Source organism: Vipera ursinii, assembly GCF_947247035.1.
Source record: "Vipera ursinii genome assembly, chromosome: 5".
NCBI lineage: Eukaryota > Metazoa > Chordata > Lepidosauria > Squamata > Viperidae > Vipera > Vipera ursinii.
In genome coordinates, this window is record NC_139518.1 from 57696253 (window position 1) to 57719727 (window position 23475).

General features: G+C 38.5%; 1 protein-coding gene across 1 annotated transcript; it reads right to left on the bottom strand.

The window, feature by feature from the left end:
- Positions 1-1834: 1834 nt before the first annotated feature.
- RGS10 (regulator of G protein signaling 10) lies at positions 1835-19214 on the bottom strand. The gene is made up of 5 exons (XM_083363559.1): positions 19131-19214; positions 13481-13599; positions 11814-11900; positions 10356-10499; positions 1835-2752 (listed from the first exon to the last, which is right to left on the bottom strand). The coding sequence occupies exons 1-5, from the start codon at positions 19177-19179 to the stop codon at positions 2606-2608; spliced, it is 546 nt and encodes a 181-aa protein (XP_083219685.1). The 5' UTR covers positions 19180-19214; the 3' UTR covers positions 1835-2605.
- Between the last annotated feature and the right edge of the window lie 4261 nt (positions 19215-23475).

Here is a 23475-nt window from a genome sequence, read left to right on the forward strand (position 1 = left end):
AAATATTTAAAAAATAAGCAAAAAAAGGCAAAAAATCCACAGGAAGGAGACAGAAAGAGGGTTTAAATCCTAAATCTCTCTCACCCTTACATGGAAACAGATTTCTTGCCATTCATTTATTAAGCTTTGGATGTTAAAGATACCTGCAATCTTACAGTGATCCTATCTTATAGGTTCTTGCTTCCAGCCTTTGTTAGCTTCAGCCTTAATATTTAGCTGGGACATTTAATCCTTCCTTCTAGGATGGTTCACATATTGCACCATTTGATACTAGTATTTGTTTTTTGCATACAGTGAATGTGTGAATCCAGCTTTTATGGTTTAGTATGATGTATAGCTCCTATCATTTAATTATATTAAAGATTATTAAAACAAACAATGGCTAATATAATGAACAGTAAAGCTAGCCTCAATGTGGTTTGCAGAAATAGAAAAAAACAGCATTTTCCCCATTTCCTAAATCATCCTTGAAAACCTGTATCTTCTGCAGACATGATTACCTTTGTAAAATATATATACAATCTACAGAAGATTTCTCCTACTCTTTGCCGTTTAGTAAAAGAGAAAGACAGTTAAATCAATAAGGCATTGATATGTCTGTGGCAAAGAAATAGTTGACATTTTTGAACAACTTACAGGAGATTACTGCCCATGTCTAGAAATGCTACTGTTGGTTATATAGTGATTTGAGGGAGAACCAAATAAACCAGCAACTAATTGCTGGTTGAACCAAAATTCTCTGTATTAAGATGAAAGTAGGATACAACTGCTATCATTTATTGTATATATAGTCAGTTCTGAAATCTCAAACATCTTATCTCTTCCTAATATATTAAATAATGACTAAGACTTCTAGAGAAGAAAGAAGCTAGGAAGAAAAATAGGTTTGTGTGCTACTTGCCCAAATAAACAAAACTTACCATTATTTAAAGAGTTAAACTGAACAATAAAGTAGTCCATACAAAGACAAAAAAGCAAATAGAGTTTCTGAATCAGAATTGCATTTCACATGCAGAACTTGTAAATAAAGCATGCAACCCAATTTGTTAACAGCATTAAAATTATTTTTTGGTGAAATATTAAAAGAAAAATAAACTAAAAATGGATTCTTTGCCTCAGCTGGAAAACAAGAGAGCAAGGCTTTTGGTTGAGGTTTGCAATCATATTAGCATTATTTCTGTACTTTAATTTTCTATAGCTAACAAAATGTTAAAAATTATGCTTCACTCCCAAGCATGAAGGAGGAATGCCCCAAGCATAATCAAATACAAAATACTATCACACATACTAACATATACCATGTCATTGGCATTATCGATATTTAAAATATGATTTAAAAACAGCACAACAAAATGAAGCACAATTTCTTTCTAAATGTTTGAAATTTCTTTCTTGCCATAAACTGCTCTTTAACCTCATACACGGCCCACATATTTCCATTAACCCCATACTTCTACCAGGCGTATTTCCATATTGATAATTCCTGCAAAAAAAATATTTTCAAGACAGCCAATATGAAAATGGCCTCTGTAGCATAATCTCAGTGGTGAATTGTTGTGATTTGTGCATACTGATTTAGTACTGAGAATTCTTTTTTAAGATGTAGGTGTTTCTTAAAAGATAATTCTGCTGCAGTTGGAAATAGATCCCTTAGTTTTAAATAGAAAAACACACTATAAAATTGGTCCAGGAAGCACTTTTTAAAGACAAAAATCTTAGCCAAACAGCTACAGTAAAGTGTCTTGAACTTGATCCTAATCCCTCAGTGGATTGGGTACCCAAAATGACATGATTAATTCAATTCACATAGCAGTTAAAACAAGAAAGAGGATGTTTTCGAAAAGTCTCCGTTAGACAAAACTCTATGGAAGGTTTCAAAGTCTGGGGCACAACGGATGAGCGGTTACAGACACTGAGCATGTCAGCTGGAAAGCTAATGGCCCAGTTTCAAGACCTGAGCGCTGCGCGTCAGGATAAGCTCCCACAACTTGCCCCAGGCCCTGGCCACCTAGCAGCTGAAAAGCATCCAAATGCAAGTAGATAAATAGGTACCACTTCGGTGGGAAGGTAACAGCGTTTCGTACACCATGGCATATAGTGATGCTGGCCACATGAGAATGGAAATGTCTTTAGACAATGCTGGCTCCCTTGGCTAAGAAATGGAGATGAGCACTGCTCCCTAGAGTCAGACATGATTGGACAGGGGAAACCTTTACCTTTTATTATCTCTACTTTCAAGCTTGCTTTACTTTTCAATGCTACATTTATCATCCACCTCTACCAAATAATTTACAAGAAAATATTTTTTAAAAAAAATTAAAAGCAATTTGCAAGGACCTACAAATTGTTCAGTCTTTCAAGGGATGTCATAAAAGTACCTTGATCATTGTATCTAGAAGCAAGCACTGGCAAGAAACAAGTCACTTGAAGCAACCAAAGGTAAGTTTTATCTAATAGGATTCTATACTATTTAAGCCTCTAAATGCATCTGTGTTAGCCACAAAGATTATTCCTGAGAACCGGTATGCTTTTGATTGTAGTCTCAATATATCTATTGATCTATGGATTGTTGTTATTTGGAGTGTATCCAAATATGTGGATACAATCATGTATTATAAATTCTAGAAGCTCTTTTTGCTGCAGTCTGAGGATCAGGTGAATTTTCTTCCTGTTCTTCAGTCTCCTTCAATTTAAGAAATATATCTGATTTCAAGAAGCGGTTGTAGCTGTCATATTTCATGAGGTTGAAAATCTGTATGGAAAAGGGGAAAAAAACAATTTATTTGAAACTAAGCGTCAAACAACAAGAAGAAAAAAGGTTTTGCAAATGAGCTCCCCAATTAGTCAACAATAAATCTGTTTAAAAAGTGCTAAAAAGAAAATATTCTGTTGCCTTAGCAGGCTTTCCCCAATTAGTGGTTGCCTTCAGATATGTGAAATTGATTTCCCAGAATTCACTTATCCACCATTAACTCTACACAGAATCCTGGGAGTTGAAGTTCACATAATTTGTAGAATTTAAAAATGAACGAGACAGTTACATTATGCTTTTCAACCATGGCAAATAAAATGATTGTTGAAGGATGCGTCAAAAGACGACACGAAAGACTACTTTTTGAACCATGCAAACCATCCAGTTTATACACATATTTGTTCTTCTATTTTCTTACAACTCTTTTTTTAAGGTTGTCATGAATTCTGCCTATTACTTTTTTGGTCTTCCTTCTCCTCTGAACTCATTCATTTTTCTGTCACATATGTGCTTTGCCATTTAATCCTCATTCATTGTCTCTTAATTGACTCCTTTCATTCTGGTCGTTCACTTTAACATTTGTTAAATTGTGCCTTTCAACCACACTACATTCCACAACCGTCATACCAGCAATTGCAGTTTCCATTTCTCCATGTTTAACAAACATTTTAGCTTCACCTATTCATTCTAATTTATATTGAACTTGTAGTCATTTACTCGAGAGCCAGGTCTAGTCTTGCATTAGGTACAAAGCTAGCTGGATGACCTTACATCAGTCCTAGGAAGGAAGCAATAGAAAATTAGTTCTGAAACCTGCAGGACTTAACCAGGCAGTCACCAGGAGTCAACACTGACTTTAACACACCAGAACAAACACCCACCCACCCATTAATTCCATTTACCCTATCAAATATATTTACTTTGTTTTTTAATACATCAGTGTATAGATTCATAGTCCTTCTTGCCATATACACAATCTACTTAACATACACTGCAAATTATTCTCAGCCTACAAATTGGCATAAAATACATGCCATTCATACCCAACCAATACACTACCAATGTTACCACAAACAGTCCCTATTATAATTACCAGATCTGTTTTAAAATCCAGTGAGCTTTCTACATTGTTTGATATCATTAAGATATCATCCAGATTTTTGCAGTTCAGGTGTGGTAGCCCCTATTCTTATACCTGTCTCCATAACTTCCTTAAACCAGGTAAGATAGCACAGCCTTCTTGCTTAAGTGTTGGGTAGGCTCACCACCTTGAATTATTTGTAAAAATAATAAAGGTGGGATACTAATAAATAAATAAAATTTCTATTTATTCTATTTATTCTCATACATGCTTTCCTCCCATAATATGTTGCTTTTAACACAGAAATCCATCCAAAAAGCCTTCCCTTCTACGTCAATAATTATATTGTAATTTTTTTCACTTGTCGGTGATCTGTTGAAAAGCTAAATATTGGTTTGTACATCTCTTGTTGAACATAAAGCTGAATTTTATTTCTTCAATCTATTTCTGCCAAATGCCTTTCCAGGCTTACTTAACAAAGAGTCAGACTGTTCATGCATTCATTCTAATCAGCTTTTCCTCTGCACAAGGGAATCTGTCTTCGCCTATATTGAATAAGATGCATAGCCAATCCCTAAACAAACCATTCTTTTTTAATGATTTCTCCAAGACATGTAGACCTATCGCCTTAGTATTTTTCAACATTCTCATAGCATTTATTTTCTTCTTAATCATTTTCTCATACAATAGAATATTAATACTATGTTTCCCCGAGAATAAGAACCAGTCTTATATATTTTTTTGCTCCAAAAGATGCATTAGGGCTTATATTTCGGGATACATGGTATCATGGTATCAATCTGGCTGGGTGCCCCATCTGCTGGCACATGCACAAGAGGTGGTGAGTGTGCAGGGGCCGAGTGTCTGGCAGCAGCCGCAGCCCGCCAGCCCTTTGCCCAGCGTATTCTGGGGTTGCAGAGCCCAGGTAGTGCAGGTGAGTTGATTACCTGTACAAGCACCAGGCAGAGGCAGATGCGCTGAGGGAGACAGGTGATCATGATGCAAACGCCTATGCTTGGCGGGGCCGGCCTGGTGGTCACAGCGCTCGGATTTACCTGTGCTGCATGGACTGCAGCTGCTGCCAGACACCATTGGCCCCCACGTGCTCACCGCCTCCTGTGCTGGCCACGTCTACCCACGGGCTTATTTTTGGGGTAGGGCTTATATTAGGTGCACCCTAAAAATCAGGCTACGGCTTAATTTCTGGGTGGATCTTATTTTATGGGAAACACGGTATTCCATTAATATTTATAGCATTAATGTCAGTTCTACTCTGTAACATCTTACAGCCACATACATATTTCTAAAATACTTCCTCCAGCATTTAGCCTTAATTCCATTCACTCTACTGGAGGCTGCTTATTTATTCCATTTAACTTATTTCTAAAATCATTTATTATGGAAATTATTCTGTTTTCTACCACTTTTATCCTAACTATCCTCATAGTTCATGGATAGTTCTCACTTACCAACCACAACAGGAACCAGCAACACTTTTGCTAAGTAAAGTACTCGTTGAGCATTATGTCATGTGACCGCACCAATTTACAATGTGATTTCCAGTTGTGGTCACTAAGCAAATCATCATGGCTCATTAAACGTGATGTCAATGATTTCCAACTCTCTGCTGAATTCCCCATTGACTTTGCTTGTCTGAAGTTAACTGTGGAAATTGCAAACGGCATTCACAAGACTATGGGGAAGGTGTAACAGTGTCAAGTTTAAGGACCAGTCATAAGTCTAATTTTGGTCACTGAAATAGTGGACAGTAAGTGAGGACTATATGTACACTTTGCAACTAACCTCTTTTCTACATATCATTATATTCTTCTCATTTCCGTAGCAATCACTCTCTTATATCAATTTTTCTTCATATACAGGCTTTTTCTCTTCATTATTGCATCCAGCAACCTTTCCATATTTCCCATTACTTTTATTCCATAAATTAAAGTTTAATTACATGTGCATTACATAAACTACTGATGCTTCAGGATACTGAGTACTATATATAATGCCATAATCTCACTTGATTATGATATTGCTATTAATTTTTAAAGAAACTTTGGCCATAATAAGGAGCCAACATAAAGATGATTATCCTATTATGTCATATATTGCTGCTGCTAAAATGCCAAAACAATGTATTCCTAAATAGAATGAAGTTATTTATAGACAAGATAAGCCAAATGGACATTTTATTTTATTAGCACATAATCAGTGGATTTGATCTCACAGTAAATCCACTAACTTTGTTCTGCTTAGCATCTAATTGTTCTTAGATCTCAGTCTTAGCACACTGTTGCATCCTGGAGTGTCTACCCTATGAGCAACTGACAACATTAATGCAACCTATTGGAATGTCGGTACTGAAACGTCTGCAAGATAACAACCAAGCTTAGAGAGCACCAAGGACCTCACAATAATATTTCTTTGATAAACAATATTAATTAATAGAACATACTGCAATAGACCTATGGGGCCTGACTTCTGGTATATCCTATGCAAGCCTGGATGCACTGAAAAATACAAAAAGTAGCCCATCAGTTTGTTATCTGAATTTTTTTAATCAGTTTCAGTTATTTTAAATGTACACAACGTCCTTGTCAAAGCAGCATTTAATACTACAAAGCCAGAAGTGCTGTAATTTTTAATAGAACAACTGAGTTTTGCAGACCCCATGGCATCTTCACTATTCTCCTGGTTTTTGAAAGAAAAGATTGGGCAGGGAGCTCTTTCCTTTCTTATATCTTGGTTGCTTCATCTCTTCCACAAAACATGCAGGTAAGTGGGCTGCTTGGTCTAGGCCAGGGGTAGGTAACCTCGGCTCTTTTATGACTCATGGACTTCAACTCCCAGAATTCCTGAGCCAGGGCTCAGGAATTCTGGGAGTTGAAGTCCATGAGTCATAAAAGAGCCGAGGTTGCCTACCCCTGGTCTAGGCTTAAAAAGCACTAGAAAGTGACCCATACTGCCATCTGCACATCCTATTGTACAGTATACTGCACAAACTTGGATATAATTCTGCAATTTGAGAAAGTGATGACCAGCTAAGATAAGATGTTACTTTTGGGGGCAGATGGAGACAAAGGGGAGGTGGGGGTGGGGGTTAGTTGGCTGAGGTCTTCCTTCAGTACGAGATCCATTCAGAGCAAGAGAACACAACTGTAATCTCAACCAGCTGGCAAAGCGTTTTGCCTAATGTTATGTTCTCAGGACTTTTGCTTATACTTCAGCAATAATAGGCCTCACATAATTAGCTGCAAAAGATTTTTTTCCAAGAAGATCCTTTAAGAGAGACAAAGTGCTTTGGTTGTTTTTTCTTTTTAAAGTAGGTTACTATCTTTTTTACCACATTTATAAAAACTTGGAATTCAAAACATTTTGATAACAAATTTTATATTAGTACACATTGTGCTTTGTGTGTAAAAATGATTACCAGTTGAGAAACTTGATGTTGGTTTTCAAAACATAAACTTGTCCCTAAACTTAATTTAGTTTAAAGGAACCCTTACATTTCTGATCCACCACACACTGACTACCAAATAGAGATATGCTGAGGAAACTAAACTATTAAGGTCATCTATTAACATTTTGCAGTATAAATGATGAACTTTAGAAAAATTAAAAGGACATCAAGCATATGTAGCAAACACGTAATGTTAATACGTGGCTGGTTTTGACACCAACTAGTTTCTATTATAATTTGTTTGCCCTTTGATTACTGTAGTGAATGAATGCACCTATATTAAGAATTGTATACAAACTAAGAAGCCATTATGGCTTCTTAAGAAGCCATTATGGCTTCTCAATAAGCCATGGAATAGAGTTATTTTAGAATGTAGCCATTGTGGTATATTCGGCAAACTCATATTAAATCTTTGGCAAATGCTGGCAGCAATTAAAACGTTCATGTTAAGGCTGGACTAGAACTTGGTTTCCTGGTTTCTAGCCTAGTGCCTTAACTAAAAGGTAAAAGGTAAAGGTTCCCCCGCACATGCGTGCTAGTCGTTTCCGACTCTAGGGGCCGGTGCTCATCTCCGTTTCAAAGCCGAAGAGCCAGCGCTTGTCCGAGGACGTCTCCGTGGTCATGTGGCCGGCATGACTAGACGCCAAAGGCGCACGGAACGCTGTTACCTTCCCACCGTAGTGGTCCCTATTTTTCTACTTGCATTTTTACGTGCTTTCGAACTGCTAGGTTGGCTGAAGCTGGGATGAGTAACAGGCGCTCACTCTGTTACGCGGCACTCGGGATTCGACCCGCCAAATTGCCGACCTTCTGATCGACAAGCTCAGCGTCCTAACCCACTGAGCCACCGCGTCCCAGTGCCTTAACTACTAGACCAGAAAGACCCTCACAGTTACCTGTAAAATTATCCAGGCTTACTCCTTTTCTCTTCCCACAATAAGATGTTGAATGCATTGGAGAGTTATTGACAAAGAGAAGGTGACAAGACATAATGGAGTGTGCGTGAGGGGGGCTGAGGAACGACATGATAGGATAATACCCAAATCTTAAGTATCTGAGGCAGAATAGATCTAGATTTAGAGAAAGAGAAAATGGGACAGTGTGGAAGGAGTGCAATGATATTTTTGAGTCAGTGGAAACATAAATTTGTACACAGTGATAATATGCATTCAACAAAGTATCATGTGGCTAAAAATAGATAGGGACTGCAGTAATTTATACTTATTTATATTAAATGCACAGATAAATAGAAAGCAATGTCTGTCAGATTCTTCCAAACAGAAAAGCACCAAAGTTTTAACATATAGGAGAGCAACTATTGAAATTCATTGTGTATATGCACTGCTCCAGCCATTGAAGATATTGCTCATGTTTTGTTTGACTGTCAAGAACATGCCCTTCTTGGGTTTAGATATTTAACATCCCTACTTGAATCAACAACCCACTGGTTTCTGGGCTCTAAGGTATACATCATGAGCAGAACTGTTAAGTTTGTAGTTAACAAACTTGTTTGTAGCAGCTGAGATAAAAATCCGTTATATCGAACATTGGGTATTCTGTAAAGGTGATGCCTTTACCTGAATGTTGATTCTTCGAATTTACCAAATGTATATTTTATTGCTGTATTCTCCTTTATCTATTTTATCCTGGAATTAGACCTGTATCTGATTTTTGTTGTATTTTAATATGATTGTAAGACTAATCAGTTAACAACCTATCTATCTAGAATATACCTTTGCCATGCCTAACCAGCAATTATTTTTTTAAAAAAGATATTCAGTGTATTATGTCATCAAATAGTTTTTGAAATAAAGGAAAGATGTACAAAGTACCGTATTTTTCGGACCATAAGACGCACTTTCCCCCCCAAAAAAGTGGGTGGAAAAACGAGGTGCGTCTTATGGTCCGAAGGTAAGTGAAAACACTTGTCTCCCGTTCAGTCAACCCAGTCCATCAGCTCCATTGGAGAGACGTGATTGAATGAAGACGTGGAATTCTCTGCCCCGCCCCTGTGATTGGTCAGCAGGGGAAGAAATACGGACGTGCCTGCCATGCCTTCTGACTGCCTCCCCCCTCCTCGCGCGCGCACATTTTCTTTCTTTTACCTCGCTGCTAAAGAAATAGTTTTTGCTAAACTAAACCACATAGGTGACTTGCCCCAGCAAAGCTGTGAGGAGTTGTCCCTGCAGGTTTCTCTGCGAAGTTTATTGGAAGTGATTTCCCATTTGCAAGAGTAATACTGCTAATTGTTTGAAATTGCTTCGGCATCTTAGAAAACCTATTCAGGGAAAAGAAACTACTGGTACCTATCTTTTTCTTTCTTTCTTTCTTTCTTTCTTTCTTTTTCTTTCTTTCTTTTTCTTTCTTTCTTCCTTCCTTCCTTCTTTCTCTCTCTCTCTTCTTTCTTTCTTTCTTTCTCTTTCTTTCTTTCTTTCTCTCTTTCTTCCTTCCTCCCTCCCTTTCTTCCTTCCTTCTCTCTCTCTCCCCTCCTTCCTTCCTAGTATACCGGTACTAATTGGGTTCAGAATATTTTTTTTCTTGTTTTCCTGCTCTAAAAACTGGGTGCGTCTTATGGTCAGGTGCGTCTTATGGTCTGAAAAATACGGTAAACATGCATCAATTTCAAATTATTTTTGAGTTATTTATTTGATCCATTTGTATCCTGTCTTTACTATTTTTTCAAATAAGTCAAGGTTGCAAACATATCCAACACACCTTCCTCTTCCTATTTTCCATAAAACCACCCTGTGAAGTGAGTTGGGCTGAAAGTGTGTGACTGGCCCAAGCCAAGTGGCTTTCATGGCTAAGGTGGGACTTGAACTCATGGTCTCTTGCTTTCTAAATTGGTGCCTTAACCACTAAACCAAATCATAAATATACTCTTTCTTAAGCATTTTTCACTTGTCAATTTCTTTTCTTAAATATTAGGTAATCTGTTCAGCAAAAAAACATTGTTCCTGGAGCCTTTCTAACTACTGTAACTATGATCCTGTCCTGCTGCCAGGAGTTAGTTGTTCATATTTCACAAGATAATTAAGGAAGTTTCAGAATTTTACCTGATCTTGAAGTTTCTGAAACATCAGAGGATGAGGTTTCCCCAGTATTGATTCATCCAAACGCGATTGTCCTTCTACGTTGACTTGATAAGAAGCTTTATTAGACAAGAAATTTTTGTAAATTTCATTTGCCTTTGCGTTCATCTGTGAAGAGAAGGACATCTTCGCTAAGCACAGATGTCATTTCCCCAACATTGCCGACCTTCCTTAAAAACATTTTGCATTAACTGAATATTATTCCACTTAAGCAAGAGGAGAACGCCTGATCTTCCTCCTGAAATCTCCCTGCCCTGCACACATCCTGTTTCAGATAGTCTTTCCAATACTAAAGATTAATCTACAGGAAAGGTGAAGAAAAGAGCGCTGAATTCTACGATGAGAACACTATTCTGTAAATAAACCTAAGTATAATCAGCCAACATAATCAATAAATCATTGTAATCACTGTTATATCCTACATTAATTTTAGGCTGTAATGGCTGGGGTTTATGAATCTTGTAAGCCAAATTCCATGTTTATTGTGATCTATCCTTGTATTCAGAAAAGTCATTTGAAACAAGCGTTGTTCTGTACAGCTGATTCCTTGACTAAAAAGGATTGCGGCTGATTCATCAAATAGCTTTTGTTTCAACAAAAAGATTATTACATGATAAGAAAAACCTGAGGACTGAAGCAGCAAGTCAAATTTTGTATCCTATTGGAATCTATATGACTCATAACTGTCCTTTGTAGAGTTAACAAAACATAATGGCAACAGAAGTTGAATATGTAGTGGCATGGTGTAATTATGGAATCAGATTAACATTCATTTTTTTTCTTGGAATGTGCAGTTCTGAAATCAACACTTTATCCACAGCTCAATCAACCGGATTGCTGTTCTTTATATTATCTTCCTACTCTTTAATGATAAATCTTGTTATGCAAGCCATCACATGCTAGTTTCTAGAAAAAAATTTTCATGTCGCTGCTCACTGGTACCAAGAAATTCAGACGTCATTCATCTAGGCCAGGGGTAGGCAACCTTTGCTCTTTTATGACTCGTGGACTTCAACTCCCAGAATTCCTGAGCCAGGAATTGTTATATAGCAAAAACTGAATTGGCAAAAACATGAAATCACTTTATATTTCACTTTATGAAACATTTCCCAGGGAAATATAAGATAAAATTGAGTTTACCTATCCTCTTCTTAAATCAGACAGCATTGGCCAAAAGAGAAGGAAAAAATAGTTAGAAAATTCTAGAAAATCATAGTTTTAAAGCCGTTTTAACATGTAATCCTGTAAATAAACGACAAAAGAAAAAATCCTTGATAACCACCATAATCTCAACAATGATCACTTCCCACCTGAATCAATTTTGTGTGCTGTAACTATAATAGATGTAGACTGTAGTTTTTTTTTACATATATTCATATCAAGTGAAGTTCAGCTGGTTCTGCTTGATTTGTGAGTCAATACCTGTTTTTCATCTTTTATCTTCTTAAACTGTTCACAAGCTTGCCAGAATAAAACATTTTCTTCACTAAATTCTCTCTTTAAAAAGTCCTGATAGGGAAGAAAAGGAGCTATTAAAATAAAGTACCATAAACTTGCAGTCAGCCTTTATTACATTCATTAAGGGTCTTCACATAAAGAACAAAAGGATTTTCTAATATCCTTGCAAATTCAATTGCAAACTCTTAAACAACTGTGTACAAAGTAAATGTCTGAAGCAACATGCTGCTTTTCTGATTATCAGGCTACAATTCTCAGAGCCTCTTCAAAGGTTGCTACCAAACTGCAGTTGTTAAAATGGCATTACTGGAAAATGGAATCAAGAGAGTATTCCTATTAACACTTTATTTTTTTTGTGGATCTAAACTTTATTAGTATTCATAACCACTTTTATCAGGCTGCCAAAGTACAACTCTAGGTGGCATGTAAGAACAAAAAACAATTAAGCCAAAAATGTAAAAACGTTAAAATATGCACAATATATAAATACAAAATAGAAAAATGGTGACCAAGCACTTAATAATACAACCAAAGGGGAATGCACTTAAGTGGCCTCTAATGCCACTCAACATCTGTCCTAAAAGTGAGCAGAGTTGGGGCCATCATCTATCAGAAGAGAAATCTTTCCTTCCAGAAAACAAGGGCAATTTTTTTTAAAAAGTATAGGTAGTCCTCAACTAATAACCACAACCGAGTCCAAAAGTTCTGTTGCTAAGCGAGGCAGTTGTCAAGTGAATTTTGCCCCATTTCACCACCTTTCTTGCTACAGGTGTTAAAGTGAATTACTGAAGTTAAGTTAGCAAGTTAGTTGTTAACTGAAACTGCCTTCCCCGTTGACTTTGCTTGTCAGAAAGTGGCAAAAGGTGAGCCCATGATCCCAGGACACTGCAACCATCATAAGTAAGAAACAGTTGCCAAGCATCTGAATTTTGATTAACATGACCACAGGGATGCTGCAGTGGTCATGTGAAAAACGGTGCTAAATCACTTTTTTCAGTGACGTTGCAACTTTGAACTAAATGAATGGCTGTATGTAGAGGACTATCTGTATGTCTTCTGTCCCGTAAGGTGACAAGATTTAAGAAAGGAAGTCGCAGCATGCTCCTCATCTTGCTCCACTTTTCTCATTGTCATTCAAAGGTCAGACGTTGATGTTGCCCCCAATATTTCTGTAGCTGTGCTCTAAAAGCTTATATTATTTATTTTTATTTTATTTATTTATTTTAATTCCATTTATATCCCGCCCTTCTCCAAAGACTCAGGGCAGCTTACAAACTTAGCAGTAGCTGTATTATACTTCGTTGTTTATGGTATCCACTTCAATTCAACTTTTTGTAGTCATTTTCATGCAATCCTGAGAAGAGTATTAGAATAAGGATAGAACCTTAGTAATGGCAGCCAATGGTTTCACACTCCTGTTTACATAAACTTGTACACTTATCTATCACCTCAGCAATTATGAATTTGAACTTTACATATCTTTCCTTAAACCTAAGTGCCACTAAATACACTCAAGACTCTCAAAATAAATAACCTGCATATTGTTGATTCATATAATGAAGACAAAAGAGCTCTAATTGTTTGGGAGTTGTTTTTAGCGTTGTGTGGTAAATAATAGTTTAGATACCAACCCTAAATTTCTTTACACCTTCTGGATCTTCCAGCAAACTTTCCAATGACTGAGCCCATATTGTGGTTCCATTGAGGGTCTGATGGCTACTGCATGGCTTGCTGTCATTGTCTGTTATTTCTGAAAAAGCAAGTTAATTACGGTATGTCTGTGTATTTCAACTTATAGCTGCAGAACTGTTTCTTTCTCTCTGTGTTAAAAGGCTGTGAGTCAATTCAATTAATTTGCACTTTTGTAGATGGTGAGAACCAACAAACATAAATATATTTCGCTGTCATGTCATTTAATCCACAATTAACTACAGATTCAGGATTCAAGTTCAAAGGGTAGAAAAATGAAATATAATATGAATATAATCTTACTTGACACAAGGTAATGCCTTTTATTTTTGTGACTAATCATGTTTCCCTGTTTTATATCACCCATAGCAAAGCTATAAAGCAATACTATGTAACATACCAAAACCCTATCCAAATGGGTATGCTTGTGATTTTATTCAATGTGACTAAGACATCATTTTTTCCAAGTTTATAAACTAGGTAGAACTTTTTCAAGAAGCTTTAAAAAGGCAATAGTGTTAGATATTAAATATTTGCCTTGTAAACAAGTTGGAATATTTCCTAAAAGAGAATTACATAGCAGAACAGCTATACAAATACACATCCATATGTTTTAAACATATCTATTTGGAAGAAAACAGAAAAAATACTGAATTTTGAAGAAATTTGGTTTTTACTATAATGACAAATGTTTAGTTTTTACTTGGGCTTTAACGACTGTTAATATTAAATATAACAGTATAGAAAAAGTTTAACCATGCCAAAATACAAGGTTAATAAATTCTATCAAGAAGTTGCTGTTGAACATCCATTGGCTACAAGAACAGAATTATTTAAAGTTAACAGTCCACTGATCTATTTATTTGTTAATCAAATAAAGATTTATGTGAGATTTCATATGCAGAGTAGGATGATGATACAGACCAAGCACACAATTCAATATAAAGAATGGCAAATCTGCCATCCTTCTCCATGTATCATATACTGTACAACTCAAGTAACAAGTAAAACAAGGATCTCTACATACAGTCTCTTGTCCTTTATAGACAGTAATAATACTCAGGTTTTTTTTAAAAAAAAGTAAGAATATATGTGGCTTTATGCAATAAAAATATAACTGGAAAACTAAGGCTCAAACTAATTAATGTACTTCTTGTTAACACTAAATTGCTTTCAATAGTATATGTGCATATTATAAATTAAAGTTTCTTCTTAAACTTTCAGTGTTCTCAAAAACGCCCATCTCACCCAAAGTGACTTTAGGTGGCACACAACAATCAGATAAAAGCTACAAAAATAAAACCAACAAATATAAAAATATAAAAATCTGCATTAAGAAGCAAATAATATTTAAAAAATCCAAATGTATAACCCCTTTGAGGAGAAAAGATAAAAATGGCAACGTCAACAATGGAGCCATCTAAGCAAATCTCTGGTATCCTGGTAACCGCAGGCCTAATAACACAATCACATCTTGAGGGCCTTTGAGAATGTCAAAAGGGATGGTGCTAATCTAATTTTGGTGGTGAGGAAAGAGAGAACTTCTATCATAAATTAATAAATTATCTTCTTCTGCTTCTTTAATAAGCTAGATTCTGTGTAGCTCATAGTCAGAATAAAGTCCGAAGAGTTAATACAATACAATAACAGTGCAATCCTGATGTCCCCTTGTACAGTGAATTATGGTTATTTCTAGGTGCGACTGAATTTAAAACTTCTAGAACACTGGGTAAGAATCCCAGAGCTTTTAGCTGGGCAAACTATTTAAATATTTAAGATACACTTTGGCTGCTTCTGTGTTAATTGAAAAGCACTCTGTAGTTATTCTGCCTATCTTTCCTCCTCCTCCTCACCCGCTTTGTGGTAAGAAATAAAAGAAGTAATGCAAAAACATGGGTGAGTTCCAAATGGAAAATGTCATCTAAACTTCCTATTAAATCCTATGTTTAAGACAGGATAATTATACAATAAAAACCTCATCTCTGGAAGCAGTTTTAGCATATCTTCTCTCATTTTTTCCTCTGCAACATCAAATAGACAACAAGTAAATATTAGTAGTTGGATCCCTGATTCAGATGAATTTGTCCTACGGCATTCAGTGGAAATGAAATATAGATCCTACTCAGCATAAATAGCTTTGTCCCTTTGCTTCCGTTATTTAAAGAGGACATCTACTTTACAGCATACTAAAAAGCAGAGACATCACCCTGCCAACAAAAGTGCATATAGTCAAGGCCATGGTTTTCCCAGTTGCAATGTATAGCTGTGAAAGCTGGACCATAAGAAAGGCTGAGTGCCAAAGAATTGAGGCCTTTGAACTGTGGTGCTGGAGAAGACTCCTGCGAGTCCCTTGGACTGCAAGGCGTTCAAACCGGTCAGTCCTAGAGGAGATCAACCCTGACTGCTCTTTAGAAGGCCAGATCCTGAAGTTTAAATTCAAATACTTTGGCCACCTAATGAGAAGGAAGGACTCATTGGAGAAGAACCTAATGCTGGGAAAGATTGAGGGCAATAGAAGAAGGGGACGGACGACAGAGAATGAGGTGGCTGGATGGAGTCATTGATGCAGTAGGCATGAGCTTAAATGGACTCCAGAAGATGGTAGAGGACAGGAAGGCCTGGAGGAACATTGTCCATGGGGTTGCAATGGGTCAGACACAACTTTGCAACTAACAACAACAACTTTATTGAAGTTATAAAGCAGACTAGCTACAACCTTTATTACATCATTGCTAACATAACTTGCATGTTATTTCACTCTCTATTCACAGCTATATCTGCAATTTGCAGAAAAGTAGATAACACTGCACCAACATATGATACATATTTATCCACAACAAATTTCTTATACGTAACATTAATTTACAATCGTAGAAATACATTTTTATTGCTTGAAAACTGAAGCTTGAAAGTAACAATCCAAGATGAAAATAATCCATGCCCAAGAAGCAAAGAAACTTTACTTCCCATAGGTTTAGGTTTCACATGCAATTTTTAGTAGTACCAGCAATCCTTGATTTATGACCACAATTGAGATTACATTTCTGGCCGTAAGTCATTCTGGTTGTTAAGTAAAGGCAGCCACATGGACCCAATTTTAACACCGCAAACCATCATAAAGATGAGCCTTTATAACCATTGGGGGTTAGCACATTTTACTTCAACCAGAAGTGCTTTATGAGCCTTCTAGGTTGTGGTAATTTTGAATGGTTGTTAAGCAACTAAACTGAAGACAACCTGTAGCTGCTTGTAATGTTAACATGTTTTAAATCAGTGGATTTGCTGAAATTACTAATACAAAAATTTTCATATCATTGATTTCTGCTTTTAACTAAAACTTACAGAAACTTAGAAGATGTTATGTACGTGAATACTAGACAGGAACATTTATCAGGTGTGAAGCCCTTGTTTTACAAGAAATAAGCCAGATCAAAAACTGATGCGCTATGATTCATCTTCAGCACCTTTCAGCTCCAGCAGCCCAACTGTGACTTATAAACTACTGCATTGCTATAATTTAACTTGACTAAACAAACCATATAATTTGTCAGATCCCTAAATATTTATGGGTAAGTTATGTAATCTCAATTATTTCCAAAAAAGATACTTTGTATCTACGTTTGGTATTTGAAAGCAGGAAAACCAATCTGGACATAAAAATTCTAGTAAGTGGAAAAAGATTCAGAGAACCGCAAGAAGAATAATTACGTATTTGAAATAAGGTCAGGCTGCAGAATAACTCACTGAGACTAGAGAAAAGATCATAAAAGAAATATCCATCTTCACATCCTGAATTTTTTCTGGAAATCCGAAAAAGAATGGAATTAAGGTCACTTGCCCTTATATATGCTCCACACAAAAAAACAAAGAAATGTCCTGCATACTACAGACAGTTCAGTAACAGTGACTTTTCAGAGGCAAAAGGTAAAGTCTCCAAACTGAGTGATTTCTGGAGATGATAAAGGGTCATAGGTAATGTTTTGCAGCAATACAGAAGTCTTCTGTTAGGAAGATTTTTTTATTTGCAGTCCAAACTATGGCCCGGAGATTTCTTGTTGCTTTCATCCAAATCATGACAGACAAAGTTTAACCTAATTAGCTTAAACTTTAGTTTAAAACTGAGATTAATGAATGTATACTGTTAATCCTGTATATAAATACTTTCCAAGTAACTGCTTCCCTGCCAAGGGGTGTTTTTTTTTTTTTGGTACAGTGATTACATTCAGGGATCCTAGATTTCATCCCTCTGAAATCAAAGCCTGAATCATTTCCACCATGTGAATGAAAAATACAGTAATTTATAAATAAAGATATGAAAACCAGAATGAGTAGACACTCAACAAATACTTAATCTAACTTCCAATATCCATTCATTGGTAAAGGTTCATTCTTTCAAACTATTCAAACCCAAATGATGGATTCAACTTTTACAAAGTTCAATAGAATGCTGAAGACCCAATCTTCAGCATGGCTTAAACTTTTCACTTGGGGATATATGGACATATTATTTTCAGTGTAGGACAGTACTATTCTGTATACGGGACATGGAAAATTATTCCATCATTCTTAGAGTAATCCCTTCATCTCTAAATATTTTCATACTGCAAAACTGATTTCCATAAAAGATGAACTCCAGGATTTGAACAAAAGTAAACAAGCTGGCTCAATAGAAGCGCGCCTGCTCTCTGCTGTATTATTTGGTATTACCTTTCTGATTCGGACCGACTATTCAGAGAAATGTAACATTAACGGGATATTTGCCCGTTAAGTCCTCAGGAGCAATCCAACCTGTCTTGATTCACACACACAAAAAAAAGGGTACAGTCTCAGTTTTTCTCTTGCATTTCTTGCATGCTCCTGAAATCATTTCGATCTCTTTGCCAGACGGGACGGAGCTCTCAGCTCTGAAGTGCGTGCCTGTCTCTTTCTCTCTTCCTTTTTTTTCTGACTCGTTCATACTGGTCTGTCTGAAAATCCCACCCTGCCAAATGGCAAGCGAGCCTCCTCACTCAGCCTTTCCTCTTTCGAGGGCAAGACTTCCCCCTTGCGTTTTCCGACTCCAGGGAGCGGGGGAAAAAAAAAAACACGGGATGGAAACCTATAGCAATCGTAACACGTATATCACGATTGCTAGGTTTTCATCCCGCTTTTTCCGATATCTATCTATATCGATATCTATATCTAGAAAAGAGCCATAATGAACCCGAAGAGCTAACTTTTAACAGCCAACCAAGCGTAGCCGGCGAGGCGCTGAGTGCTAATCTTCCTCCTTCCGGCACAGAAAAGCCAGTTTGCAAACGGCAAACCCACCGCTTTGTCCCCAACCCTCCGCTTGCAAAGAAAACTTAGCAAACGGCCAAGGCTCAGGCTGGGCTGTTTGCGTTTTATTTCCAATCCATCCCCACACCTATATCTTACTTCAGCGTTTCCCAACCTTAGGAACTTGAAGATGCGTGGACTTCAACTCCCAGAATTCCCCAGCCAGCATAGCTGGCTGGGGAATTCTGGGAGTTGAAGTCCACGCATCTTCAAGTTCCTAAGGTTGGGAAACGCTGTCTTACTTATCCGGGGCATGGCACCAATTCCCCCTACCTGACGGAGGCCGCTTTCTGCTGAGTCTGCTCACCGCCCTGGTGAACATCGCCGGCGGTGAAACCCCAGCGAAGAGTCCGGGAAGGAGGCGTATCCCCGGCTGAAGCGCGCTCCCGGTCGGGGCCCTCCACCCGCCTCGCCGCTAAAGGGAGGAGGCGCCTCGTGCAGCCCTTGGAGCGCAGTCGTCACGCCCGCTCCCATCTCCCCGGGCGGAGAAGAACAGCGTTTCCCAACCTTAGGAACTTGAAGATGCGTGGACTTCAACTCCCAGAATTCCCCAGCCAGCTATGCTGGCTGGGGAATTCTGGGAGTTGAAGTCCACGCATCTTCAAGTTCCTAAGGTTGGGAAAGGCTGGAGAAGAAGACGGCCTCGGAGCCAGTCGCGGCCCGCCCTATATTTGGCGGGAAAGCGCGCTCCTTAGGCCCGGCTCGCCAGCTTGAGTTTTAGAGGCGCCTCCTGGATTCAAACCCCTTCGGTAGATGTTGCGGGTCTCCCACCCGGCCCAGAGTTTATGAAAAAGTGAAATGGCTGCGCGTCTGCGCTCGCCTTTCACCAGCGTGAAGGGTTCACGGGATAGCGGTGGGTCGGACGGTGCGCGTCAGTACCTTCCGCAGCCGATGGCACGTCGAAACGGTTTGCCAAAAGAATGCGTGTTTCTTTTCGTGTTTTGTTTTTGTTTTTTTTTTCTGCGCGGTTTACTTAGAAGTCTCAGTGCCTTCCAGGAAGGCTCGTACGGAACTGTGGACTTGAGTTGCGAAATAAAAGTGAATGAAACCGTTTGTCATAAATTGAAATTGCCCCAAAGACAATGAAGCACGCTCATTTAAGCATTCACAGATGGGAAACTATTGCAGTAAGGTACGCCTAGCTAATTTAGGTGGTTGCATTTTATAAATGGCATGCGGTAAAACTAAAAGATACTGCAAGCATTACATATAACTGAAATATATGGTTACCTCCTACTTTTCTTGCAGCTAATTTAAGACGGAATAAATGTTGGCAGTATGATTGTTTACGATAGGAGATAACATATTCATACTAAGTTGCTCTCAAGGAGAGAAGCAACCTAGAACTAAGAAGAAGTTTCCTGACAGAACAATTAACCAGGGGAACAACCTGCCTCTAGAAGTTGTGAATGCTCCAACACTGGAAGTTTTTAAGAAGAAATTGAAAAATGATCTTGTCTGAAATGGTATAGGTTTCCTGCCTAAGCAGTGGGTTGGACTAGAAGACCTCCAAGGTCACTTCCAACTCTGTTATTCTATGCTATTCTATTTTTGAAGCAAAATCAAAAATGAAATCAACACGAGATTTTTTAAATGTCCAGGCCTGAACTCTGAGTGACAGGAGTCCAGATAAATACATTTCATTCAGGATCTGGTGAAGTTATTGTACGATCATCTCTGCAACCTTTCCCCCAAAAAGAAGATTGGACATTGGACAAAAATTGTCCAGTATGGTGGGATCCATCAATGGTTTTCTGAGGAGGGAGTGAACCAACAACCCCCTCTTTCAAGGATGAATTAACCACCAACAGAGCCAAGACACATGTCCATTCCGGGAAGTCTTAGCTAGCCAGAAGGGCCATGGATCGAAGGAGGAGGTGAATGAGTAAGCTATCTATTTCATCAGGAGCAACAGATTCAAACCATTCTCATCACAGACAAGACTACCCCAGGTGTTTTCACTGTATGCGCACCATAACTGGCATCTAACGGAACAAATCTGAGTAATTTTGTCCAATAGACACTAAGAAAATTTCTCCACCCAGCTTTGCAGGTGAACTGCCCGTTTCTCCTTGCCCACAATGGCTTGGGTTGAGCCACCCAAAACAAAGCTGTCAGACAACAATCTTCATACGCAATAAGGATAGAGAAATAGTTTCATTCACTGTCCTTGGTGGGCACTGTCCTCAATAGTGGCTTTCACCCATGTTCAGTCAAGTTCATGCTTCGTTGACTTCCATCAGTGCTCTAGACATCTCCCATTTTCCTCAGCTCTTCCATAAACTGCACAGAGTAACAGGATCCATGGGAAAAGAGGTTGCATGAGTACAATGTGATCCAAGGCCACAGCTACACCTTCATTCCAAGCGGTGACTAAAGCCTCAATTGGATCTGTATCAGACCATTGGGAACACCACCACCACCCCACAACTCCCTCTATAACCCTTCCAGGTCCTTTAGTCACTAGGGGTGGACCAATCTAAGAAGTCCTGTCTCCCTGTAGCAGGGGGGAGGTCAATGCCAGAGAATCCCAAGGCTACCAGGCAAAGATCTGACTATGACAAGGGGGTCACAGAGAACTGCCCCAATTCCAGGCCACTTTTCCTCTGCTCCAAAAGGAAATGAGATCAGGTATGATACTGCATTCCTGTTTTTGGCTTTAGATCAGAGGTCCCCAACTACTGGGCCGTGGCCTCTTGGCCACCAGGCTGTGTGAGTGGCTGGCACGCTCAACCCCTGCCCTTGTAGCGGTGCTAGCTGAGCCACGAATCTCATGCCGGTACTATGAGAGCCGTGAGCTGTGAACCTCTCACTGGCGCTAGGAGAGCCGTGAGCCTCTCGCTAGCGCTAGCAGCCCCATTTGCAGAGCGCGCATGCTCATGCCCGTTTGTGTGCACAGCCACATTTGCGTATGCACGCATGCATGCATAAAGGTGCCTGTGCATCCCTTTCCCAGAAAGGTTGGCGATCCCTGCTCTAGATGTTCTTGAATAAGTCCATGGCTTTCCTGAAAGACATGAAAAGCCACATCAGACCCTGCTCCCAAGGAAAGCAGATTGAAATCCTTCAGGACCATAATCCTGGGGGTTTTCACTGCCAACCCTGAGATGGATAATAGCTCAGGAAGGGAAGTTGCTACACAGAGGCTGATACTATAGCAACAGTCCCAACTGATTCATACTTTGAGTAAGATGCATTTCTTCAGATCTTGAGCTGGTAGAAAAGTATGCAAGCTCTGCAGCGACTTCCAAGCTCTATTCAACTTGAGCAAATAGGCTGGTGACTGGTTAATGTAGAATAAGTTAAGGAATGTGATTTTTCCTGCTAGCAGAACCCCTCCCCCCAAATTGTTCTCCTTAATGTGAGCTGGGTTTTGATTGAAGGGTAGACCCACAGACACAGAGCTCCTTCTTATTCTTACCTTGCAACAGCCACCCCTATCAGTTGCTTTTATCAATCTGGTGGTTTTCTGAAAGAGTATTAAACTATGTTTAAAAATACCTCCCAGACAGCTGACAGACACTGGGTGAGACCATGTGGTATCGCTTCCTGATTTACTAATAATTGCCACTGTGTAGCCATCAGTCACAAATGCATTTTCAAAGGATAAAATAGTGAGATTGCTCTCCAGCACCCCTTCCAATTGCTCAGTGCCCTCTCTTACTTTGGTTTATATTTATCTTCCTCCCCCCCAGGGAAAAGGATGTATTACAGATAATCAAGTTTTTATCTTAAAACAATGATTATAGTGCATGTGACTTTGCAACATGCAGAGTATCCTAAATCTTGACAAGCAACCTCATTGTCTATCCTACTTAAGACACATTATTTTCTTCTAAAATTCTTCAGTCATTTCCTGTAAATCTGCAAACCCCACAGAACACACAGAAGCAAATCATTAAAAAAATTAAAATACAAATTCATTAAAGAGTCATGCAAGGAGAAGAATGTGTCCCCATGTTCATCTTAACCATGTCACAAATAGGGACCTTTTTTTCCTATGTTCCCATAATTAATCTCAATCCTGGGTGATGAGTGAAAGGGGCTTAATTATCCTTCATTGGGCCTTATTTCTAGCAGGTTTTTTTTCCCTTATTCTGAAAGCATGCATATATAAAATTTGTTAGCCTTTGTCACCCATTGCCTTGAAAGAGGAAGTAGGTGATTGCTCTGAATGGGATCAGAGGCAACAAAAAGGGATAAGGATTGGCAAGGGGGCAACAAATTTTGTGTGATAAGTTTTATGCTGATTCAAGATGGTGGGTAGCACCAGTTCTGGCTCAAGGTATTTGCCACCCCTAGGCCACATTGATGGTGCCCTCTCCCACAGATGTGGAACTTTTTAGAATGATTCAGAAAGAGGGGCAGCATTAGTGCCCCCTAACTTTGGCACCCCAAGCTAATACCCACTTGGCCATAGCCTAAAACCAGCTCTGGAAAGCATTATAATACAGCCTTGGGGGAAAGCCCATTTTTTTTTCAAAAAAGTACTAATAGTGTGACATACTGTTTGGAAAATGAAGGATATGGAAAAAAAAATATTTGTTCACCAGCCCTATTTAAATATTGCAAGCCCTCTATACAAGAAGTAATGCAGCAGGAAAAATCCTCAGTCCTA

Coding starts and splice junctions, on each gene's coding strand:
- RGS10 (XM_083363559.1), bottom strand. CDS start 19,179: ATGTTCACCAGGGCGGTGAGCAGACTCAGCAGAAAGCGGCCTCCGTCA. Junction 13,600..19,130: donor CAGAAAGCGGCCTCCGTCAG/GTAGGGGGAATT, acceptor TTGCTTTTTCAG/AAATAACAGACAATGACAGC. Junction 11,901..13,480: donor AAGGTGTAAAGAAATTTAGG/GTTGGTATCTAA, acceptor CTTCCCTATCAG/GACTTTTTAAAGAGAGAATT.